Source organism: Quercus robur, chromosome 4, assembly GCF_932294415.1.
Source record: "Quercus robur chromosome 4, dhQueRobu3.1, whole genome shotgun sequence".
NCBI lineage: Eukaryota > Viridiplantae > Streptophyta > Magnoliopsida > Fagales > Fagaceae > Quercus > Quercus robur.
In genome coordinates this window covers 77,480,440-77,505,264 of record NC_065537.1, presented here as the reverse complement: position 1 = coordinate 77,505,264, position 24,825 = coordinate 77,480,440, and the positions used below count along the sequence as shown (strand labels likewise).

General features: G+C 38.8%; 1 protein-coding gene and 1 pseudogene across 2 annotated transcripts; one reads left to right on the top strand and one right to left on the bottom strand.

The window, feature by feature from the left end:
* The first annotated feature begins 13,815 nt into the window (after positions 1 to 13,815).
* LOC126722653 (serine carboxypeptidase-like 40) lies at positions 13,816 to 16,270 on the top strand (annotated as a pseudogene).
* A 2,211-nt stretch (positions 16,271 to 18,481) lies between these two features.
* On the bottom strand, positions 18,482 to 24,482 carry LOC126723805 (serine carboxypeptidase-like 40). 2 transcript variants are annotated; one of them, XM_050427602.1, is made up of 7 exons: positions 24,003 to 24,482; positions 22,757 to 22,861; positions 22,344 to 22,642; positions 20,397 to 20,657; positions 19,817 to 20,028; positions 18,947 to 19,052; positions 18,482 to 18,869 (listed from the first exon to the last, which is right to left on the bottom strand). In XM_050427602.1, the coding sequence occupies exons 1-7, from the start codon at positions 24,373 to 24,375 to the stop codon at positions 18,708 to 18,710; spliced, it is 1,518 nt and encodes a 505-aa protein (XP_050283559.1). In that variant the 5' UTR covers positions 24,376 to 24,482; the 3' UTR covers positions 18,482 to 18,707. The 2 variants fall into 2 exon arrangements, with proteins under 2 accessions (XP_050283559.1, XP_050283560.1); XM_050427603.1 differs by having other exon boundaries at positions 22,368 to 22,642; positions 24,003 to 24,480.
* Positions 24,483 to 24,825: the final 343 nt, after the last annotated feature.

Genomic DNA, 24,825 nt, shown 5'->3' with positions numbered 1-24,825 from the left:
GAAATATGTTAATCTATAATTTAAAGTGGTTTTTATAAAAGAAAAAATTAATGTGTAGTTATTTTGGACCATTTAAAAAATTGGGCACCAAGAGGTCAATTCTCTTAACAGTGGTATGGATATTCTTATAAATGAAATACTGAAATAGTATAGATATTGGACCATTACTCTAGACAATTATATGATAGTTTGAAGTTAACTCTATTATTTGGAGTCTCTAATGGGCCACACTTATCATGTGCATTTTTGTTGCCCTGCATTTTTCGTCTTATTTCTAGAAGTGGGAGTAGATACGTGGAGGAGAAAGAAAAAGTGTAGAAAAAGATCAAAAGACAATATTAATAGTGGTTAAACATCATTATAGAAAATAACTAAAAGTATATATTATTTTGGATAAATAGAATAATATGATTAAAAAAAAAACATGTGATTGATTCTATTTCTATTTAGTCTATTGTAGATTAATTATAGTAGACCCCAACAATTTTAGGATTAAAACTGAGCGGCTGTTTTAGAAGTGGGATATGTTAAAACCAACCGTGTGCATTGCAAAGCTTATATAAAATTACTTTGCTTCTTACATTATTAATTGCAACGCGTATATAATATTTTATTTAAACTTAGTGTATATAGGGTGTGTTTGGATAGAACTTATTTTGCTGAAACTGAAAACACTATAGCAAAATAATTTTTAAATGTGTGAATAGTACCGTGGGACACATTTTTAATGAAAAATTGATAAAAAATGAAATTTGTGGGTCCGTGAACAGTGCACGGATGCACTGTTCATGTAAAACTGGTCAAATGTTGCGGCTACTGTTCATGTACAGTACATGAACAGTAGCCGCTTGTGAGGGGGAAAACGCGTGAAAAAAAAAAGAAAAAAAAAAGGAGAAAACGTAGAAACTGAAACGCAACGCAGCAAACGCCAACCCAAACACACACATAATAAGAGAAGTGCTACAAGTTTACAACCATAATATTTTCACAACAAATCATAAGTAGTAAGTTACTCACACACACTATGGTACACCATTCCTTAGGCCAAGTGCTTATAAGGCATGGGTGGGAGGCGTCTCTCTCCGATGTGGGATTGAGCAAATCCGTGAGGGTCACACCTGAACCCAAAGCAGGCAATTCCTTCTTGGGGTAGATTCGTTCCTCCCACAATTCTAATTTAAATCCATAATTAAAATTATTTTTTTCCCACTTATAACAATCAATAATAACCTATTATTTAAAATTTATTATGAGAATATTGTGAAAATATTATGAATATAACATTTCTCTTATAATAATGAATGGAAAAATCCATAGACGAGGTTGTTCAAAAGACCGCTCAACCCTACCCTTTTGAATCCTAATTTGTCGCAATGAACACGGTTGGTTTTAACCTTTTTTTTTTTATATAAATAAAATATCATAAATCTAAAATTTCATCTAATATCATATCATTATAGATATCATTTAAAATTAGATATGACTATAACACCTCTTGCTATTTAATTAAAAAAAAAAATCGACGTCCTTATCAAAAAAAAAAAAAAATTTGATGTCACACCAATAACAAATATGTATAATTTTACTGTTTTTTAAAATAAAAATGACGTAACAATAAGTACAAATCTTATCCTATGCCTTTTACTAAATTTGCCTTACATGTGGTTCCTATTCATCACATATTATCTTATCCTTACACATGGATAATTCTTATTGGTTGCATATAATCATATCCCTATAGCACTATCGCATCTCCATCCAAACCTCTCTCTCTCATAGTTGTTATACCCATTAATATTGGTTAGAGAAAAAGTAAAGGAGATTACTGGATCCAAACTCATATGTTTAAGTTTTTTGGGTTAAATGGTATTTTATTAACTCCTCAATTATATTCCCTTGAACGTGTTATCTTCCCAACAAGTGGTATCAGAATCAATTGTAGTGTGGGATAATGAGGCAAAGCTATTAAGGTCCATTTTGCAGTTGGCGTGAGAAGGGTGCAATGCGAGTTGCATATAGATTGATTATAGAAAAATGCCAACAAATTGTCAATGACGTTAGATCAAAAAAACAGTTTTTTGCGAGGTTCCAATGGTTTATCTCCTCGACAATCATGCATCCCCCTATTCCTTTGCAATTGTTGTTCCCCTCTCCCTTGCCCACTTAATTCCTCCAATTGATTGTCATCTCCACCAAACACCCTTAACTAAAAATAGGCTTAGTCGGCTTACCCTGAAAAAAGAAAAGAAAAGAGAAACTTCTTGAAATTTGTCACATATCATTAGCTTAGTTTAAAAAAAGGATTATTAGATGATTAGTTATTAAAAATGGATTATTGCTCGCCAAATGATTCTAATAAGCTTTATATCTTCATTATTCATTAGCATATATGATAAAATGAAGTTATACTTCCATTTTCCAGGGAATGTACAAACGGAGATGTTCAAACAAATCCCAAAACTTACCAACAAGCCCTTGATGGATTTATTAAGGAAGGTGCCATCGAGGTTGGGAAAATTGCATGTGTTATTAAATGGCCAAGCACTTCCTCAACACTAACATTATTTAAAGCAATTTACTTCTCATCATTTTGTAAATATATAACAAAATACTATTTGATAATCCACTTATCTATATTATTTATAATAGGATTTCCTTCTCTGCATTGGACTTTTATGTAGTTTAAAAATACTCATAAATTAATCTTAGGTTTAAAAGGAAAAAAAACTTAAAAAAAACTTGGTAAAAATATATCTCCAACTCCACTTAAAATGTCTACAAAATAGAACATTTTTCTACTAAACTACAATTTCAAAACAAATTTATCCAAAACTTAAAAAAAGAAAAATAAAATTATGACACTTAACCAAATTAATATATATATATATATATATATAACAAAATTGCATGTGCTTACGATAGATGGCTTAGTTTAAGTATAATGCAGTGCTTTCCTCCTTTCGCACACCATAAGTACATTAAAATTATTAGTGTAAGGGCTGTTTTTGGGGCCCAGGCCCAGCAGGCAAGCGATTCTGACCCAAAAGACCCTCAACAATGAATTTATAGAGAGTAGGTCACAGAACTAGGTCTTGACAGAGTAAACGTAGTTATAAGTAAGTCATGCAACCATTTGAACGTGGGGATATTCCATTAAGCTTCCTGGGATAACAGTTCGTGGGGCTGTATCTTATGCTTTGTTTACAGAACTCCTTTCTCTTTTTCTCTTTTTCTTACTTTCTTCTCTCTTCCTTTCGATCCCCTGGTCATGGGGATTTTCTTCTCTTATATAGCATCCTTCGAACGATAATGACCCTACACTTGTTAATCATCTGGGCCTCTACTTGAGTGTCTGTCCCATAGGACATCCTCCTTCTTTTCTGTGAGTTGCACTGGCCAAGATAATACTGTTCTCCTGTCCTCTCCACATTAATGCGGCTGGAAAAGTAGCTTCCTTGCATTTAATGCGGCAGTTGTGGTTGCCCCCTGAACGTCTTGCATTTTCCCTTGATTTTGGATGACCTTTCATCATGTAAAGGGTGTGAATCGGACTCCCGTTTGGTGCGTCCGAGGAGGTACTCCTCCTTGGACGCCCCTTAAGCAAGCCCGGCCCAACATGATTGGGCTGGGGGGTCCTCTGCCCGTGTCTTCGCTTCCTATTATGGTTGGGCTTCGTACGAGTACCATGGCCCAACGTTGACTGGCGAATTTTACCCCCACAATAGCCCCTCAAAATTCCGGCTCTTTCTTCTTGGTCCGAGGAGGAAAGGTGAGATTTTGATGCCTACTGGACAGTTCGTTGTGGATTCCTGCTTCACACGTGTGGGGGCGTGCCCTCACGCGCCTCATTAATGCTGAAGGCGTTTAATGACCCGGGGGAAAGTAATTGCAGCTTTTTGGAGTTTTACACTCTTTCAATCTAATGGTTGGAGACCGGATCAATGGTGGACAACGTTTCATTTGCTCTAGACGGGAGTATGTCTGTCCAACTCCCTCCAAGTATATAAGGTTTTGAAGGCGTTCATTCCTCACTTTTGACGAACTCTCCAGTATTCAGAACATCTCAGAGCCTTCTCCTTCAGCCCGTTCTTACCTTCGCCGCCATTCTCTTGAAGATTCCGTCGAGTTTCTTACCCGTAAGTGCGTGCTTCTTCTTCGTTATTCTTCATTAGACAAACTGCCTTCACGTTGTCTAGGATTAGAGGGGATGGGTAGGCTTGAAAAAATGGTAGACTCTCCGGCCGGTATGGCGGGCTTCAGGGCGAAGTATCGTATTCCACCAGAGGTAGGTTTAGAGTATTGCCACCAGGAGGACATTTTGTTCAAGAGGAGAACAGGGGAAGTCGCAATTCCAATGATAGCCTTCCTGGAAGGAGGAATGACGATCCCAATGAGGAGAATAACTAGGGACTACCTACGTGGTCATAGATTGGCCCCCCACCAGTGCACCGCGAACCTGTTCCGGATCCTGGGGTGCGCCGACGCCTTAAACGACCAGATGAACCTCGGCCTTTCATGGCACGATGTGGTTCATCTTTATGAATGCCATAAGCTCGACGACTCATACTACCTAAAGTCCAGGACTGACGAAGTGAGGTTGATATCCTGCCTTCCCAAGTCCAGCAAAGGCTTGAAGGACGACCACTTGATCGTCTCCGGACCATGGCATGACGGCCTTCACTGTCCGACTAGGGCGGGAACGCCAGGTGGGGTGTCATAGAACTAGATTCCGTGGGGAGGACCTTAGTTTTAAGCTCCCCTCCCCCCCCCCCTTTTCTTTTTATTTTAAACTTGTTGGTTTGGTTACATGCCTCCTCGGACTAACGTAAACCCTTTAACGGCCTTTGCAAACAAGGAGCGAACATCCCCTCGGCTGAGCTTGGTCAACGTCCCGACTCTAAATTACCTCCTGAGATCTGAGATTTTCGTAAGTGAGGACGGACAACTACAGTCGGCTCCTTTGATTTTGGACTACGTTCCCCTCACTCGATCCTTGGTAGACGCCGGCCAAGCTATAAGGGCTGGCAGTCCAAGATTGGCACGTATTGACGTATCCATACCAGGGTTCCTCGCTGCAACAAACTTACCTCCTATTCAGCTGCCTCCCCAACGTGCCTTTCCCACAGTGGTTATCCCGGAGGAGGAGGCTGGTTCTTCGCATTCATCCTTAGAGGAACAAATAGACCAGTTCCAATTTACCGAGGAAGGAGAGGTGTCGGCCAGAGTAGTAGAGCTCTCAGACTCCGACGCCGATTTAGACCGTGCCTCAGCGGCTCCTGATACTGGTTTAGTCATCGCACAAGCTGATATCAGCGAGGAGACTGAAGAAGAAGGAATGGATTTGAAGCCAAGGACTAGCCTCAGGGGCCTTCTATCTAACAGGAGCAAGGGGCAGTCCTCCAAGGACGTCTCGAAGGAACAAACTGCCCCTAAGGCTCTTGCTCCTCTTCTCCCTCCCTCGTCGGATGCGGCGCTGTAGCCTATGCCTAACTTAAGGCGAAAAAGGCCTGTAGAAGAAACGGAGGAGGGAGAGATTGGCCGTGAAAAGACCGGGCCTCAAAAGAAGGGCAAGGAGACGAAAGAGCCCCGAGAGAAGAGGACTAGGTCCACTGATAGCCGAGATGAGGCGGCCATTCGTAGGGAACAACGAACATGGTCGCCTCGGATCGAATTAGACGGCGCCCCAATCCCCTGGGATGCGACCCTATGGGAATCCTAACGAGGGCAGGCATCATTCTTGGCTGAGGCCCTGCAGCAGCCTCTTCTCTTGCCTCGTGATATAGAGGGTCTCAGAAAGACTCGTCAGCCAGACCTTTTCATGTCATTGAAGAGGGACATGGCCATGGTAAGTGGAATCTTCTATCTCGTCTCTATATTGTGTACCCTTTTATCGTCATGTTTTAATAGGGTTTTTATTTCCTTCCGAGCGCAGGTCACTCAACAAATTTTTGTTGCTGAGGAATGGGTCAAGAAGGCTCGTGAGGACTTGCATAGGGAGGCTCAGTCCCGCTCTGCCGCCGAGAAGGCCGCTGGCGATCTCAAACAGGATTTTGATCGCCAGAATAATGAAATAAAGGAGGTAAAGAAGGCTCATGCGAGTGCGGAAGCCGGCCTTAAGAATGCCGAAAAGCAAGCTGACGATCTGCGCATACAGCTCCGCCAATCTGAGGAGAAACTTACAGCGGAGCAGCAGGCGGTTTCAAAGCTCAAGGCTGAGCTTGCAAGGACCAATGAGGAGGCCCGCTTGGCCAGGGAAGCTGCCGAGAAGGCTGTGGCGGCCTCATATGAACGTGGAGTCCATGATACTGAGGTTAGGCTGGCCGAGGAAGTTGCCACCGTCTGCAGGGAATACATCACCACGTCCTGAGGTGTAGCCCTAGATTGGGCAGCTGTCCCAGCAGATTCTGACCTCAGGAAGGCTGAGAACATCTTTTTCCCGGAGGACATACGCGAGGTTCCTGACGAGGTTGCCTCCACAGAGCCTCTTCCAACAGACTCCTCTATTCTCGAGGCTGGGGGCACGGAGCAGGCCGCGTAGGGCAAGTCACCAGAGGACAGCCTTCGTATCAGCGAGATCCTTGCACAGGCCAAGGAGAATGCCCCGGAGAACCAAGCAGCAGATGATCAGCCCGCTCTGACTCAGGGCTCTTAGGAAAGTAGTATAGGAATTTATTTGTTTTACTTTTCGTGTTTTGTTCTGTTTTGCGTTGTTAATGTTTGTGAACAGAACCGCTTTTGGGCTTGAATGATAAAGGTTATTTCCTTTCAGATATCGTTGTTTTATTCTCTTTTGTTTTCATCATGAATGGATATCTGTTCTGTCATTTACTGTTGAAAGTTAAGTATAAATGAATGAATACGTGAAAATAACGATAGTTCATAATTAGACAAAAACGGCTGCGAAGTTAATTTCCCCCAAGTCTGTGGCCGAGAAGCCATGCAGGACTTGGGTTCTGTTTAACACTTAGTGAGAATAGTATTCGCGGTTAATTTCCCCCAAGTCACTGGCCGAGGAGCTACGCAGGACTTGGGTTCTGTTTAACACTTAGTGAGAATCGCTTTGCGGTTAATTTCCCCCAAGTCTATGGTTGAGAAGCCATGCAGGACTTGGGTTCTGTTTAACTCTTAGTGAGAATAGTATTCGCGGTTAATTTCCCCCAAGTCACTGGCCGAGGAGCCATGCAGGACTTGGGTTCTATTTAACACTTAGTGAGAATCGCTTCGCGGTTAATTTCCCCTAAGTCTGTAGCCGAAGAGCCATGCAGGACTTGGGTTCTGTTTAACACTTAGTGAGAATCGCTTCGCGGTTAATTTCCCCCAAGTCTGTGGTCAAGAAGCCATGCAGGACTTGGGTTCTGTTTAACTCTTAGTGAGAATCGTATCACGGTTAATTTCCCCCAAGTCTGTGGTCCGAGGAGCCATGCAGGACTTGGGTTCTGTTTAACACTTATTGAGAATCGTGGTGTGGTTAATTTCCCCCAAGTCTGTGGTCCGAGGAGCCATACAGGATTTGGGTTCTGTTTAACTCTTAGTGAGAATCGTTGCGTAGTTAATTTCCCCCAAGTCTGTGGTCCTAGGAGCCAGGCAGGACTTGAGTTCTGTTTAACACTTATCCCAAATAGCTGTACAGTAACACGGCATCAAGCGTGGTGTCTTTCATTAATAACAGTACCTTTTCAGGTTATTTACATTCCACGGACGTGGCACTACATGTTCGTCCAAGTCTTCCAAAAAGTACGCCCCAATGCCGGCTACGGATGTGATACGGTATGGGCCCTCCCAGTTTGGTCCAAGCTTTCCCCATGCAAGGTTCCTCGCGGTGCCCAGGACTTTCCTCAGCACTAGATCCCCGGGCGTCAAGGGCCTTGACTTCACCTTGGCGTCGTAGCCCTGTTTGAGCTTTTGCTGATAATAAGCTAGGTGCACCATCGCACTTTCCCTTCTCTCTTCGAGGAGGTCCAAGCTTTTCTCTAGAAGGCCGTTGTTAGCAATGGGGTTGAAGGCAGTAGTCCTCTGGGTGGGAAAGTTTATCTCTAGTGGGATGACGGCCTCGGCTCCGTAGGTCAACGAAAAGGAGGTTTCTCCCGTGGACCTGCGAGGCGTGGTGCGGTACGTCCACAAGACGTGGGCTAGCTCTTCAACCCACCTCCCTTTCGTGTCGTCCAACCTCTTCTTCAGTCCATTCACTATGGTTTTGTTGATGGCTTCCGCCTGTCCGTTACCCTGCGGGTAGGCTGGTGTGGAGTATCGATTGACAATCCCCAGTTCATTGCAATATTCTCTAAAAGCCTTGCTGTCAAATTGGAGGCCGTTGTCCGAGATCAGGGTGTGCGGGGTCCCGAACCTAGTGATAATATTTTTCTAGATAAATTTCTTGACATCGACGTCCCTGATGTTTGCCAGCGCCTCAGCTTCGACCCATTTCGTGAAGTAATCGGTGCCGACGAGAAGAAACTTCTTGTTCCCGGCCGCTTTGGGGAACGGCCCTAGTATGTCTAGGCCCCATTGTGCAAATGGCCAAGGGCTGGACAACGGGTTAAGTACTCTGCCCGGCTAATATGTTCGGGGCGAACCTTTGGCATTGGTCACACTTCTTCACATATTCCAGAGCCTCTTTATGCATGCTCGGCCACCAGTAACCCAGCGTCATGGCCCTGTGGGAGAGGGACCGACCCCCCGTATGGCTTCCACAAATCCCTTCATGTAACTCCTCTAGGATGAGTTCCGTAGCCCCTGGGTGCACACACAGCAAATATGGCCCTGAGAACGAGCGTCTGTAGAGTTTGGAGTCCTCGGACAGCCAGAATCGAGAAGCTCTCCTCCTGATTTTGTCAACCTCAACCTTATCGTCCGGTAAGGAGCCGTGCTTTAAGAACAGCACCAAAGGGTCCATCCAGCTAAGTCCTGCCCCGACGTTGTGTACCCGAATACCGTTAGGCTCCTCTTCCGTTGGGTGGCAGAGGTCTTCAACTAAAATAACCCGCGGAAGGGATTGAGCCGAAGAGGTGGCCAGTGTTGCGAGAGAATCAACATTGGTGTTCCCACTTCTGGGTATATGCGTTAAACGGAAGTCGTCGAAATGGGTCTGCAGGTGTTTAGCCCGGGCAAGGTACCCTCGCATTCTTTCAGCCTTCGCCTCCAATTCCCCATTTACTTGTCCCACTATGAGTCTCGAATCCGAGAATATGCTCGCGCATTTCCCACCCAATTTCCGGATCATAGACATCCCCTCCAACAGTGCCTCATACTCGGCTTCGTTATTCGTTGCCGAGAATCCGAGCCTCAACGACTTTTCTACAGTTATCCCTTCGGGAGAGACTAGAACGAGTCCCACCCCGGAGCCCCTTTGGTTTGCTGCACCATCGATGTGCGCTCTCCACCTATTGTGCTCTTGCTGAGAGACCGTGCCGACCAGTTTCCCATCGGCACTTGGTGATCCCGACACTTCCACTCCTTCTAGGGTGGGCTCCGCAAATTCAGCTACCAGATCGGCGAGGACCTGATCCTTTATGGCGGTGCGAGGCATGTATCTAATGTCGAAGGCGCCCAGGATTGTTCCCCACTTAGCTATTCTTCCTGTGTAGTCGGCGCTACGGAGGACTGATTTTAGTGGAAGTTGGGTTAGCACAACTACTGTATGTGCCTGAAAATAGTGGGGGAGCTTCCGCGTGGCTTGTACAACGGCCAATATAGCCTTTTCGAGGGGGAGGTACCGGGTCTCTGCCTCCTGCAGCGATTTGCTTACGTAATACACGGGCCGCTGCGTGCCATTGTCCTCTCGGATTAGCACTAGGCTCACCGCATGAGGGGCGACTGCGATGTATGCGAACAACACCTCGTCGGCATCGGGACTAGACATGATCGGTGGTCGGGCGAGGTATTCCTTGAGCTGTTGGAAGGCTAAAGCACACTCTTCAGTCCACTCGAAACCCTTCCACTTGTGCAATAAGAGGAAAAAAGGCATGCATCTGTCCGCTGAGCGGGAGATGAAACGGTTTAAAGCAGCTATCATGCCGGTAAGCTTCTGGACCTCTTTGGGATTCCGAGGAGGCTGCATGCTATGAATGGCTCTTATTTGGTCAGGGTTAACCTCGATTCCTCGGTGGGTTACCATATAGCCCAAGAATTTTCCTGATCCCACCCCAAATGAACATTTGGATGCGTTCAGTCGTAGCTTGTACCTTCTCAGGATTTGAAACACTTCGCCGAGGTCTCTGATGTGGTCGGCCACCAATTTGCTCTTTACTACCATGTCGTCTATATACACTTTAACGGTTTTGCCCATCTGCTGTTCAAACATCTTAGTCATCATCCTCTGATAGGTCGACCCGGCATTCTTCAGGCCAAAGGGCATCACCTTATAATGATAGTTGCCAACTGGGGTGATGAAAGCAGTTTTTTCTTGGTCTTCGGCAGCCAAGGATATCTGATGGTAGCCCTGGAAAGCGTCCAAAAAACTCATTCGGGGATGTCCGACAGTCGCATCTACCAGTCGGTCTATCCGCGGCATTGGGAAAGGATCCTTCGGGTAGGCCTTGTTTAAGTCCGTGAAGTCCATGCAGACCCGCCATTTCCCGCTCTTCTTCTTTACCACGACTGTGTTTGCCAACCATTCGGGGTAGAATACTTCCTTGATAGCCCCAGCTCTCTTCAATTTTGCGACCTCCTCTCTCACAGCGTCTGCATGTTCCATTGACGGGCGCCGAGGAGGTTGCTTCTTCGGTGTTATAGCCAGATTAACATTAAGGTGATGGCGTATGAGGTCTGAGTCAACCCTGGGGGCTTCGTAAGGATCCCAGGCGAATACGTCCTCATTCCGTCGAAGAAAATTAATTAGCACTGACTTTTCCTGTGCTGGTAATTCCGAGCCGATCTGAAAAAACCTCTCAGGGTCTGATCCGACGAGCACTTTCTCCAGCTCCTCACAGCACACCTCCATGGCCGGTCCTCCACTACCCGCAGTTGGGACCGAGGTCATTGATTGTTATAAGCTGTTCCCTGCTGAAGTGGAAGGTTCGCTGCTTGATCGTCGTGAAATTGCCGACACCATGCATTGTCTGGTCATTCCTTGGTTCCCTACTATCTCTTTAATTCGACCTTCTGACGGATACTTCACTTTTTGGTGCAAGGTTGACGACACAGCTCCTAGTGCATGAAGCCATGGCCGGGCCACAATAGCTATGTAGGGGGAGTATGCATCTACGACGATGAAGTCCACTTCCACTACGTCTGAGTCTGTTTGCACAGGCAGCCTAATCATGCCTTTCGGGATGACGATTTTTCCTTCAAAGCTAAGCAGGGGTGAATCGTATGGCGACAGGTCTTCCTGCTTCAAGTTCAGCCCCTTATACAAATCTGGGTACATTACCTCCACGGCGCTACCTTGATCAACTAACACCCTTTTCACGTCATAACCTCCTATTCTGAGCGTCACGACTAGGGCATCTTCATGGGGTTGAATAGTTCCTTGCTTATCCTCCTCCGTGAACCCGATTAATGGCGGGGCACTCACTTTGGCTCTCTTGGATTCCCTTTCGCCTGGCTCCGTCGGGAACCTACCCACTGACATTACTCTGAACGGGCCAGAACCGGTTCTCCCAGGTGCGGCAAGAATGACATTTATCGTGCCTATGGGTGGCCTCAATGCGCCTTTTCTGGTTTCGACATTTGACTGCTCAGGGCGGTGCAATAGATGCCTCAGCTTTCCTTCTCGGACAAGCCGATCCAAATAGTTTTTCAGGTTCCTGCAATCGTCGGTGGTGTGACCGGGCTCTTGATGGTATGCGCAGTATAGATTCTGATTGCGTTTTGAGGGGTCGCCTGCCATCCTGTTCGACCACTGAAAGAAAGGTTTGCACTTCACTTTCTCCAGGATCTTGTGCAATGGTTCTCGGAACACAACGTGGACTACCTGAGCCCCAGTAGGTCCGGACTGGTCCATGTAATCTCTTCTCGGCTTGTTACTGCTGCTAAAGCGATCCGACTTGAAGTCCCTCCTCTCCTGAGGGACAACCTTCGCTTTTCCCTTCCCAATCTACTGGTCCTCCTCGACCCTTTTGTACTTGTCTATTATGTCCATGAGTTGTCGCACGTTGGTGACTGGCTTCCCAGTGAGAGACTTTCTTAAGCCATGCTCTGTCGGCAGACCCCTTTTGAATGTACTAATGGCGACGTCATCGTAGTTTCCTTCTATCTCGTTGTATGTTTCCCAATATCTGTCCGAGTAGGCCTTCAGCGTTTCTCCTTCCCGCATGGATAAGGATAAGAGGGAGTCGAGGGGCCGAGGGACTCTAGTGCTAGTGATGAAGCGGAAACCAAAAGCCTGCGTCAGCTATTTAAAGGAATCTATGGAATTCGGCGGGAGGGCATCAAACCATCTCATTGCCAGGGGTCCCAAGCTAGATGGAAACACCTTACACATTAACGCCTCGTCCCTGGAGTGGACGGCCATCCTCTGGTTGAATTGGCTCACGTGCTCCACTAGGTCAGTTCGACCATTGTATATGGCAAACGTTGGCTGATTGAACCGCCGAGGAAGCACTGCCCTCTCTATTCTACGTGTGAATGGCGACTGGGAGATGTGATCCAGGGCCTTGCTCATGGTGTCATTGGCCAGGCCTTGGTAAGACGGGCTTTTGTGGCCGCGTTTGCGAGGCCGTTCTTCCTCATAGGAAAACGTCTCGCTCGGAGGGGTTCTTGACCTTCATCTGTATTCGCCATCCTCACCACTGCTAGTGTCCGAGCCGGGTGAAGGACGTTTTCACTGGGCTCGACGCAGCTTCTTCTTCAAATCATCAATCTCTTGCTGTAGAGCCTTTCGCTCGTTGTGCTTGTGGGACGCATGATCCTTCCCTTTTGAGCGGCTTCTATTCGTGTGAGAGGTGTTCACACTGCCCTCTCGTTGATTATCTTGGTCCTTCGCTCGTTTGAGATTTAGAAAGTTGTCCTGTCGTTGAGATTCTACACGTCTGGTTCGGCGCGGACCTGATCCTTCCATCCCTTATTGTTTCATTTGTCGAGACACAAGTTCTTCCCACAGACGGCGCCAATTGTAAGGGCTGTTTTTGGGGCCCAGGCCCAGCAGGCAAGCGATTCTGGTCCAAAAGACCCTCAACAATGAATTTATAGAGAGTGGGTCACAGAACTAGGTCTTGACAGAGTAAACGTAGCTATAAGTAAGCCATGCAACCATTTGAACGTGGGGATATTCCATTAAGCTTCCTGGGATAACAGTTCGTGGGGCTGTATCTTATGCTTTGTTTACAGAACTCCTTTCTCTTTTTCTCTTTTTCTTACTTTCTTCTCTCTTCCTTTCGATCCCCTGGTCATGGGGATTTTCTTCTCTTATATAGCATCCTTCGAACGATAATGACCCTACACTTGTTAATCATCTGGGCCTCTACTTGAGTGCCTGTCCCATAGGACATCCTCCTTCTTTTCTGTGAGTTGCACTGGCCAAGAAAATACTGTTCTCCTGTCCTCTCCACATTAATGAGGTTAGAAAAGTAGCTTCCTTACATTTAATGCGGCAGTTGTGGTTGCCCCCTGAACGTCTTGCATTTTCCCTTGATTTTGGATGACCTTTCACCATGTAAATGGTGTGAATCGGACTCCCGTTTGGTGCGTCCAAGGAGGTACTCCTCCTCGGACGCCCCTTAAGCAAGCCCGGCCCAACATGATTGGGCTGGGGGGTCCTCTGCCCGTGTCTTCGCTTCCTATTATGGTTGGGCTTCGTACGAGTACCATGGCCCAACGTTGACTGGCGAATTTTACCCCCACAGTACTAATTTATTAATCAAGACAAATCCCGCAAGTATGCTTCTGTATGAATGAACAATAAGAGTCTTAATTTTCCTACTATAATAAATTATTAATTATAAATATATTATATATAAAATTATCAATTTTGACTCAAACACACATGCAAGTAATAGCATAACTTATACATCTAAAAAAAAAAAAAAAAAAAGTTATAACATAATTTTGAGTAATATCACATCACCTAATAAGCTCACGTTTAATTTCTTTTTCTTTATTAGCCTCACTACGTACCCACATCTCTATTAGTATTTGACTGTTAAGTGCCTGATGATTTCTTGGTAATTTGACCATTAATCTATTATTTAATGGTTAGATTACTAACGGAGATGAACAAACCAATATAAAACCAAGATTGACATGACCAAGAACAAAGTAGAAATTCCCTTTTTGATTTAGGTGAAAGGTCTTTTTTTTTTTTTTTTAGAGGATTTGACCCCCGAATGTTTCCAGCCAATAGAGATGGATGTGCTAGTTAGTTAATCCATATCCAAGCCCTTCATGCTTGTTGAAATTTATACATTTAGAATAAAAATTTCCTTGTGCTCATACTCAAAACGATCCATATATAGACATAATCATTAATTATTGAGTAATAAAAAATCCTATCCTAACCCTTCATTCTGCTAAAAAATGTACAATATTTTGTTCAACTATATTATATAAACAGCTAGTTTGGATCCAAATCCTTTCCTTCTCTTTTTGTATCCTTTGTTAATTAGTTTCTGAGGAGAAAGAAAAGAAAACACAATGGTGAACACACCTTTTTGTTGGGTCCTTTAATACTTTCTAATTTTTTCATGCTTTGTGGCTCAAACTCATGGAAACAAGCAAGAAAATTCTGTAGACAATTCTCGAAATGTCAATAAAACTTGTATTCATCCTCATGAGGAATTGAAGGAAAAAAAAAAGGATTGAGAGATTGCCTGGACAACCCTATGTGAAATTCTCTCAATGTGATGTCTATGTCACTGTGGACACATCTGCTGGTCGTGCATTTTATTACTATTTTGTCGAAGCTCAGCATTCCAAGGAATCATTGCCTCTTCTTCTTTGGCTTAATGGAGGTATAATCTGCACAAAACTTGATTATCAAAAGTTTCAAGAAATTTTAAAGGAGTTTATCAGTTATTTTAAATTTTTTTTATCATCAATTATTTCAAAAAAAATTTACAATCAATTATAAACTCGGTGTTACTTGATGCACATGTAAATTTAAATAATTTGTTTGTATCTTTTTACTAGCTTTTATTATATTATTGAAATAATTTTTTTATTTATATATGGTTCTTGGAATAAACGGTGCATCGTAGATCGAGACAAGCATAAAATTAAAGTTCTTTTTTACACGTCCACATGTTTGAAACAAGTGGCTTAATGTATGTGTTATATGCATGTTTTTGCCATATCCATATTCCATATCGCTCATTAAAAAAAAAAAAAAAAAAAAATCCTAGTTATTAGGATTATTATTAAATTTCAAATATATAATATTAAAAACACTTTTTTTATGGGAAATATCAAAGGTACTTAAATCTTTAATTTGAAAAAAATTAGACATGTAAATTAAATAATACAAGTTTTTTTAAAATAGTTTTAACCTATGACATCTGTTTCTAATGATAATTTTTATCATCAGGCCCATATACTGATCGGTTTTTTGTGTAGATGAGGATTGAATCTTAGATCTCTTATTCAACCATTTGAGATTTTACGAGTTGAAGTAACTGGAACCCACTAACACAAATTTATTATATCTCACAACATATGAAAATGTATAATTGACAAGAAATATTTATATTATAAATAAAATAAAATAAAAATAAAAAAGATAAGAAATATTTTATATACCTATAGTATCTACCACCTAAAATTAAATGCTCTTATTTCTTCCCAGGTTATCATTGTTCATCTCTTGCTTTCGGAGCAAATGCAAGAACTCGGACCATTTCGTGTGCACAGTGATGGCAAAACACTTTACAGAAACATATTTTCATGGAATTATGGTATAATTCTTTAATATTAATTATTTTGTAATTGTTTTTATTCAAATTAATGTAAGAAATTTAATTTACTTTATTTTACCACAACTAAAAAAATCAATCTAATTTATTTACTTTGTTCTGAAAATTCTTTTATCAGCGACAAACATTTTGTTCCTTGAGTCTCCTATAATAGCTCCTGGAGTAGGATTTTCGTACTCCAATACAACATCGGATTATTATGCTAAGACTGGGGATGATAGCACTACAACAAATAATTATGTGTTTTTGTTGAATTGGTTAGAAAGATTTCGTAAGTACAAGAATCGAGACTTATATATTGCTGGAGAATTTATGCTGGCCATCATGCTCCGGAGCTTGGATATACAATTCTCCACCATAATAAAGAAGCTAACAACACCATTATCAACCTCAAGGAAATTCCACCATTAAAAACACTTAAATATTAACATTTGTTTTTATTGTTTTCTAGTAATTCTTCCAAATTAAATGGAAATCTTAAGCTGGAGCATGTGAGGATACCTTTTTCCCAGGGAGAGGATTCTTACTCAATTTTTGAGCCATTAAATTTGTATTAAAGTTAGATAGGTGTAACAACTGAATGTAATAATAAAACTGCAAAGGCACTCTTTCGGGGCGACTAGTAATATCTAAAATATGAAACTTAGCATTTTCATCCAATTTGGTCCATTTTAATTCATTTCTTTCTATTTGGTCTAGTTCGGTTCATTCTGTCCTTTCAGTTCAATTCGGTCTATTTCTTGTCCACCTCGGTCCATTTTGTTCCAATTCGGTCTATTTTGATCCAATTCAGTCCATTTTAGTCCACTTAGGCCCATTCGGTCATTTCTGTTCATTTAGGTCCACTTAGGCCAATTCAGTCGACGACAGTCCTTTTAGTCTATTTTGGTCTATTTTGTCCATTTCAGTCCACTTCTTCCCATTCGGTTCTTTCCGTCCATTTTGTTCCACTTAGGCCCATTTCGTTCACTTTGGTTCTTTCGGTCCAATTTAGTCTATTTCCATTTTGGTCTATTTCAGTCCATTGATTTTTTTTTTTTTTTTTTTTTTTTCAAATTGAGGAATTTGATGAGATAGAGGCTAAAAATGATAAAAAAAAATTATGAATTAAAATTTCAACTTCAGATTTATTTGAAATAAAATATTAAAAACGTTATTGGGAGCAGCTCATTGGGCTTGTGTTGAATAAAAATTGCTTATTTCTTAAAAAAAATCGTTTGATTATTTTCAATTACCACTTTTCTTTACATGATAATGCTAAATTATTATGATTATTTTCAATTTTTAGAACCAAACTCACAGCATCTTCTTCTAATAAATCCATCAAAATGTTTGTAATAAAATTCGGGATTTGTTTAAATGTTAGGTAAAATTTGTTGCCATTGAATAATACTATTAAATATTCTATTATCAACTACATTGAATATTTTTTTAATTAAAAATAGACATGTGAAAGACTCTTTGATATAACACGGGTTGTAAAATACAAAAATAAAAATAATAGGGTAAAAATGCAAATTGCATCCTCTAAACCTAATTAGAATTCATTTTAGGCCTTTAACTTTATTTTCATCTATTTGAGTTATTAAAGTTCAAGTTTATTTAATTAAAGCATCTCTGTCAACTTTCGTTAAATGTTTCCATTAAGTGTTGAAATTTTTATTTTTCAAAATCAAACTATTTTTTTTTTTAAATCCAGAATATTTTTAAAAAATATATAGATGTATAATTTTAAGCTTTTTTCCTCTAAAAAAATATAAATTTTTGTCAAACTTTTTCTTTTTCTGATTTTGTTTGTAAGAATCTTTTATTTCATACTCAAAATTTATTACCCTAATACAAAATTTTCCCAAAATAAAACAACGCAACAACATCATAGGTGGACTGGACTAATTAACTAATTGTAATTCCACGTGGTCAAGTTTAATCATAAAGATGCACATTAACTATTAAGGCTTATTTTGACCATAACTTTTAATGCGATGGTTCGATTGAAGCACACGAACAGCTCGAATCTTTCCCCCCTATCACTCCAAACACCTTGCATATGGGGAGGTGTCAATTCAGCTGCAAGACTCTTGACGAACATTTGATCTTCTAGATTTAAGGCCAACAAAATGTTGTAAGATTGCACAGTCAAAATTACAATTTTGCATTACATTACAATTGTTCGTGTATTAAATTAATCTAGAAGATCAAATGATAAGGGATCGATCAACAACACAAAGCTTATTTTTTCAATAAATCCTACTTGCATCTACTGCCTTCTGAATCCAACCTCACCTTCTCAACTTTGTTCTTGTAAAAAGGAGTATGTGTTATTTGAACTAAACACTGTTGAATTTGTTGAAAGAATAGTGGTAGATATACATGGTTGGAGATGTTGGAATAAAATGCAAAATGCATATTAAATTGTGTAGAGAAAAAATAAATAACTTAGGCTTTGCTCTAAACAGCAACTTGCTATTAACTTTTTATAATTCAAGGTATCGAACATAATCAAAACTCAAAAGGAAATATTAGCACTAGAAAATATATATATATATATATATATATATATATATATATATATATATATATATATAAGAACAAACTTAGGGTCTGTTTGGATACTGCTTATTGCTGAAAACTGAAAACACTGTAGCAAAATAATTTTTAAATATGTGAATAGTACCATGGAACCCAGTTTTAATGAAAATTTTGCTGAAAAAAATACTTGTGGGTCCCGTGAATAGTGCACGGGACCCATTGATTTTGACGCAAACACAGCTGAAAGTGAGTTTCAGCTCTATCCAAAGTCACGCTTAGTTAAATCCTAAACGATAGAATGCCCAAAAAAAAAAAAAAAAAAAAGAGTAAAAGAAATTAGTTCTTATATGCAGTAATATTAGGAAGAGGTGTGCCATTAAGGAAGTGTTTGATCAAAGAAAGTGCTCTTGCAGGTTGATAGCTTGGTACTTGATGCCCTGCCTCTCTTACTGTTGCAAATGTTAGGTCTCCTTTATACACTTGTGTATAGCCACCAACCTGTGACACCAACAAAGAATTTAGCTCTCAAACTGAGGAACCCATATATATATATATATATATATAAAAGAAGTTACCTCTTGATTGAGGAACCAAGGATGCCATGAAGTCTTTACACTAAGTTTCATTTCGTGTATAGAGTATAGTGTTGAAGTAACAGGAACCCTTCCATCAATGTCGCCACTGCATTTCATCCAATAAAGACTCATTTGAGATTTTTTAATTTGATAGTATATTCAAAGGTATAATGATTTCAAGCATGATCCACAACCCCTGTTTTAATCAATTAGGTTCAATTAATAACTTGTATAGCTGTTTTTTTTTTTCTTTGAGAATATTAAGTATTTTGTATAGCTGTTATTAATATTATATCACTTGTCATGTTACATGTTTACAAAATATCAAGATAATTAGAGAGTAATAACTATCACATTTATAAAATATTTACATATCAAATTTTTGTGTATTTTAAAAATATACATATAACATGAAATTATGAATCAAATGTTAAATAACATTTGATTAACATAAATGAAAATGCATAATGCAACGTATGGTGATATCTTCAAAATGTTAATATAATTAAACTTATTAAAGGTCCATTTGGTACAACTTAAATAGATATATATATATATATATATATATATATATATATATATATATATATATATATATATTGAAAATGAGCTGTTTGAAAAGGCTATACCTAAAAAACAAAAAAAGAGGGATTTTAAAAAAACTACACCATGAAAAAAGTATGGTTTCAAAATGCAATGCCATGAGCAATAAGTGGTGTATCATTAACAAAGAATTTCACCATATGTAACTTGACGATGGTGATGATACTTTTTCCTTTTTATCAAGATGATAATGATAATACTATAAAAGAAAAAAATAAATAAAGGTTGAAATACACTATATATTTTAATTCCTTATGCCATCTTTACCTAAAAATCCACACTCGAATTCCATTGTCCATAAATTCCTTCAAAAGGGGAATAATGGTTGACGGGCTATCGGTCCATTCTTGTATGGTATCACCACATTGTTCCCAGTCATGTGTGAGTTTAGTAACATTAGCATGAAGGGCTTCTTGAACATCAGGTCGATTCAGATAAACATACATATAGTTATTACTACATGGATCAAATTCTAGTATCTGCACCACAAAATAACAAAACAAAACCATTCACTTCAAATTTTCTAAGAGCTAGTGAACATTTATATAATGTAATAAAAGAAATGGGGTAAATTTGCATCCCCTTAAAATGATTTTTAAGCTTCTAATTTAGACTCAAGCAACACAAATATAGAAAAAATAGTTCTAAGACCACAAATTATTTCACAATTTTTTTTGTAACAACTCTAACATGACGGACTGTGAGTGGTTGCTTATCACTTACACATCAAACCACCATTTTTTGTTTTTCTCTACTCTTACTCTATCACGTCACAATTGTGTAATAATTTGTGGTTCTAATTTTTTTTTTTTTTTTTTTTTTAAGAAAAAGATGTCGATCAACTTACAGATGCTCTCTTGGGTCGAGTTGTGACATCGGAAGAGAAGCACAAGGGAGCATAAATGTTATAGATGTTGATGTCGATAATATTATCTGCGAGAGCTTCATAGGATGTTTGGCACTCACGAGATTGAGTGGTGGCATTGGGTGAAAAATCACAGTATTTGTGTATTTGATGCACATCTTCGTTCGCAACGATAGCATGGCTTCCAAGGTAATCTATCATTCCTCGTTCGTCAGTTTCATCATTGATTACTGCATTTCCAATCTGCATATATTATGAATAAGAAATCAATGAGAAAGCATATTAAAATAACACGTGAAACATAATTATAAAGGAAATTAATGGGAGCAAGATAAAGATACTATTGAGATGTTGTTTCCTTCTTCTTTTTTTCTTCTTTTTTTCTTCTTTTTTTCCTCCTCAAAAATACAGTCATACTTAGGGAAAAAAAAAACAAACAAGTTTAAAAACATGTTCATAAACAAACAATAGAAATCCTCCTTCTCAAAAAAATTTTTTTTTTTCCATTTTATGCTTCACTAATTCTAGTATGTCATGCACTTAAAATTTTAGTTATTTTACAAGATAAGTAAAATAAAAAATAAATGATAAGTTGTGATTAATAAAATATAAAGCAAGAAACAAAACATTAGACAGAAGATTTTTATTTTTGACTTAAATCCTTTACAATATAGTTTTAGTTAAGAATTAATGAGTTTATTTTAAATATAACCACCTTTGCCTCCCTAGGGAACCACATTATTGTTTCCCTCACTTCCCTAAATCATAGGGTTCTTTTTATCTTCTTTCTTTAACAATTTTAACCTCATTCAGTTTTATGCCCTAAAATTAGTCCTTTTATTTTTAACCATTTAAAGAGGATTATTTTTAGCAAATTAGAAAAATCATAACACCAATCACATGAAATTTTTGTAAGTCCATAACTCATAGGATCACTAAAAAAATGTTATTGTTATTTTTGACTTAAATCCTTTACATTTTAAAAGGACTAAGTTTTATACTTTGAGGACTAGAACATAAAAAGACCATGTAAATCACATAAAAGTTTTGTTAGTCCATAACTCATATGGTCACTAAAAAAAAAATTATTGTTTCAGTCTAAGTCATCGATTCTTATTATTGAGTCTATAGAGACAATAGAAAATAAGAGATAAAGACACAAAGAACGTGGAACTTCGTTGGGCTGGGTCTACATTAATGTTTGTCATAGTCTAGCCAAGCCGTGTTGGACCCACTGTGACCACCATATTTCTTCTCCTTCATAAAAATTTACGAGAAAAGAAAAGGACTAAACAACATTGATTTTGACTTCACAAAAATTATACTTTACTCTAGTACACTGTACTTTATTTTATATTCCTCATAAATTATAAAATTGTACAGGCATTTTTTTTAATTATTATTTGTGTAACACTTATCTCCCTAAATTATGAGAGTGCACATTTACCCTTCTAAACTATTATTCGTATAATATTTTTTACATAATCTCATAAGTAATAGATTAAATAAGTATTTGTTCTTATCCAAAAAAAAAAAAAAAAAAGTATTCATTCCTATAGTTAAGGGGGTAAGTATATATTTTCATAGTTTAGTAGAATAAGTATAAAAAATGTATTATTTAGTAAAATGTAATTTCTACTTTAACTTCTAAGTTTCAATCATTATTTGTTTTTGAAAATGATTTATAACCACTTTTATTGTCCCGTCCAATTATTTCCCTTAGACTCTTCCAATTATTGCGTGTATTTCTTCATTTTGAAAAGTACACATAAGGAATTTACAACCACACTTAGTGTGACACCCAAGTATTTCCCTTAGACTCTTAAAACTTGCAATTACTTTGTGAGAGAGAGTTATTTTGAAAAGTATAAGGATTATAACCACACTTGGTTTGACATCCTATTATAGACTCTTAAAACTTGCAATTACTTTGAGAGAGGGAGAGAGATGTACAATGATTCCTTTGAGGTTGATAATGGTCTTGTTAGCTTTCTTGTTATGGTAGAGAATGGTATGTGCAAGTTGAGGAACATAATGTCCAGCATAGCTTTCGCCTGAAATATAAAAGTCACGATCCTTGTACTCTGGAAATCTCTCTAACCAATTCACCAAAAACACATAATTATCTGCTGCGGTTCTACTATCCCCACTCTTATCATAATCTGATGTTGTATTGGAGTAAGAAAATCCTACACCAGCCGGAGACTCAAGGAACAGAACATTTGCAGCTATAGAAAAGAAAATTCCAAATTAAGATAAAATTTAGCTTCAATTTTAGACAAAGAAAAAATAAATAAATTTAGAATTTTTGGCAAATAATAATAATAATTAGATAAGCATACCATAATTCCATGAAAAATTGTTTGTATAAAGTGTTTTGCCATCACTGTGCACACGAAATGGTCCAAGCTCTACCAATGCTCCGGTGAAAGATGAACAACCTGGACCTGTGGGTAAATAAAGGTTTGACATTAATTAATATTATTAATTAGGTGGCATCTTCTCAAAAAAAAAATATCCAGGTGGCACTTAATGTATATATAATATTGTATGTTCTTAAAAATAATAAAGTTATGTTATATAATATTTTACATGTCTCTTTTTATTTTAAATTAGTGGTACCCAAGTGCCTTTAATAATCTCAATATACAAATGCCAATAAAGTAATATAATCCCATTTACGTACAACGGTTTTTAAATTTTTTTTTTTTTTTTAAATGTAGTGCCCAAGAACTTTATAGCTCAATTGATATCTCCATTAAAAACTCCCTGAGATCAAAATAATATATAACTCAAAATGCAAGGCCATCTTGACTATACTAGGATAAAAATATGATAAATAATTTTATTAAATCATACGATCAATATATTTTTCATTGTGAGTGCCTAGAGTTCTGAGGGCATTGGATTAATCTCTCGTGTAAGTGTAGTCTTCCAAGCCACATATTAGGTAATGATAGAGAATATATATTGAAACGTGGTCTTAAAATGTTGGTTGAGCAACTTGAACCAAAAACCTTATGTACCACACGCATAAAGTTTGAAAAACAGTACATCATTCAATTATTTTTACAATAATTTGGAAAAAAAAGGGGGGGGGGGGGGGGGGGGGTGTTGGGGGTTGGGGGTTTATAATATCATTGAAAAAGGGTCACTTTATCCATGGCCTTTAGTCCAAGTGTCTCTTCTAAAGTTTCACCCCAAAAGAATTGGGTGGTGTTGGGTAAGAGTGGGGGTTTGAATCCCATATCATCACTTAGAATTCTAGTTCATGCACTTTAGAAATATAAAGTAGTACCAGGATGTTGTCTGTGAGTAGAGGACATGTGATCAACCAGAGAACCAAATATATATCCAGTAAGTCAGGAGAGAATGTGAAAAAGCTGTTTTGGTTTCTTTATTTTTCAAAGGAAATTTTATGCTGCATCAATTTATTAAAGTGCTATTTTCATGTATTCTTATCCATACTATATCACTCCCTAACTCAATAGAAGGAAACAAATAAGATGAAAAGAGAAAAAGACCAGGAAAAAAAAACAGAAATTGTGCTAGTCACATTGACTTGAAGACAAGAAATAGATCAAGTACCTCCATTGAGCCAGAGAAGAAGAGGCAATGAATTCTTAGAATGATGTGCTTCAACAAAGTAGTAATAAAGTGCTCGACCAGCTGATTTATCTACTGTGACATAGCCACCATATTGAGAGAAATTCACATGTGGTTGTCCAGGCAATCTCTCAATCCTATCTTCCTGCTTCAACCCCACCTGAGGATGAACATTAGCTTCATTGACATGATCAATCACCTTGAAAAGACTTGTGTCCACACCAAAATTTTGCTTCGACCTGGCCTTGTAAAGATAGTCCAAACCGTGCCTTTCCTTCTTTCCATGAGTTTGAGCCAGGAAGCATGAAAGGCTGAGAAAGAATAAAAGAATCCAATACAAAGATTTACTGTTCATTGCTTTTCTTTTTCTTTCTTCACAGAAATCAAACAAATGGAGAAAGAAAGAAAAGGAAAAAGGATGGCGGGTTATGATCCAAACTGTCTAATTATATGGGAGGAGAAAGAATATTGCAGGTGGATACATCTCAATGTATATGAAGGGTTAGGATTGTAGGACTTTTGTTTTTTTTTTTAATATGATAAAAATAATGTATATACAAACTAACCATAAGATTCTCTTAAAGTTCGTAGACTAATTCTACCTTATAATCTCAACCGTTGGTTGCTAAATAAGTTATTAAAAATTTTCAATATCATCATCAACATCTAAATAAACATTGCATAACACTAATTTAAAGTTTATTTAATTGATTGATAATATGGAAAAATCTAAATTACTCAAACTGTTAATATTTTAAAAACTTTATGGATTTTACTAAAGCTCAAGTTACCCATCTCACAAGTG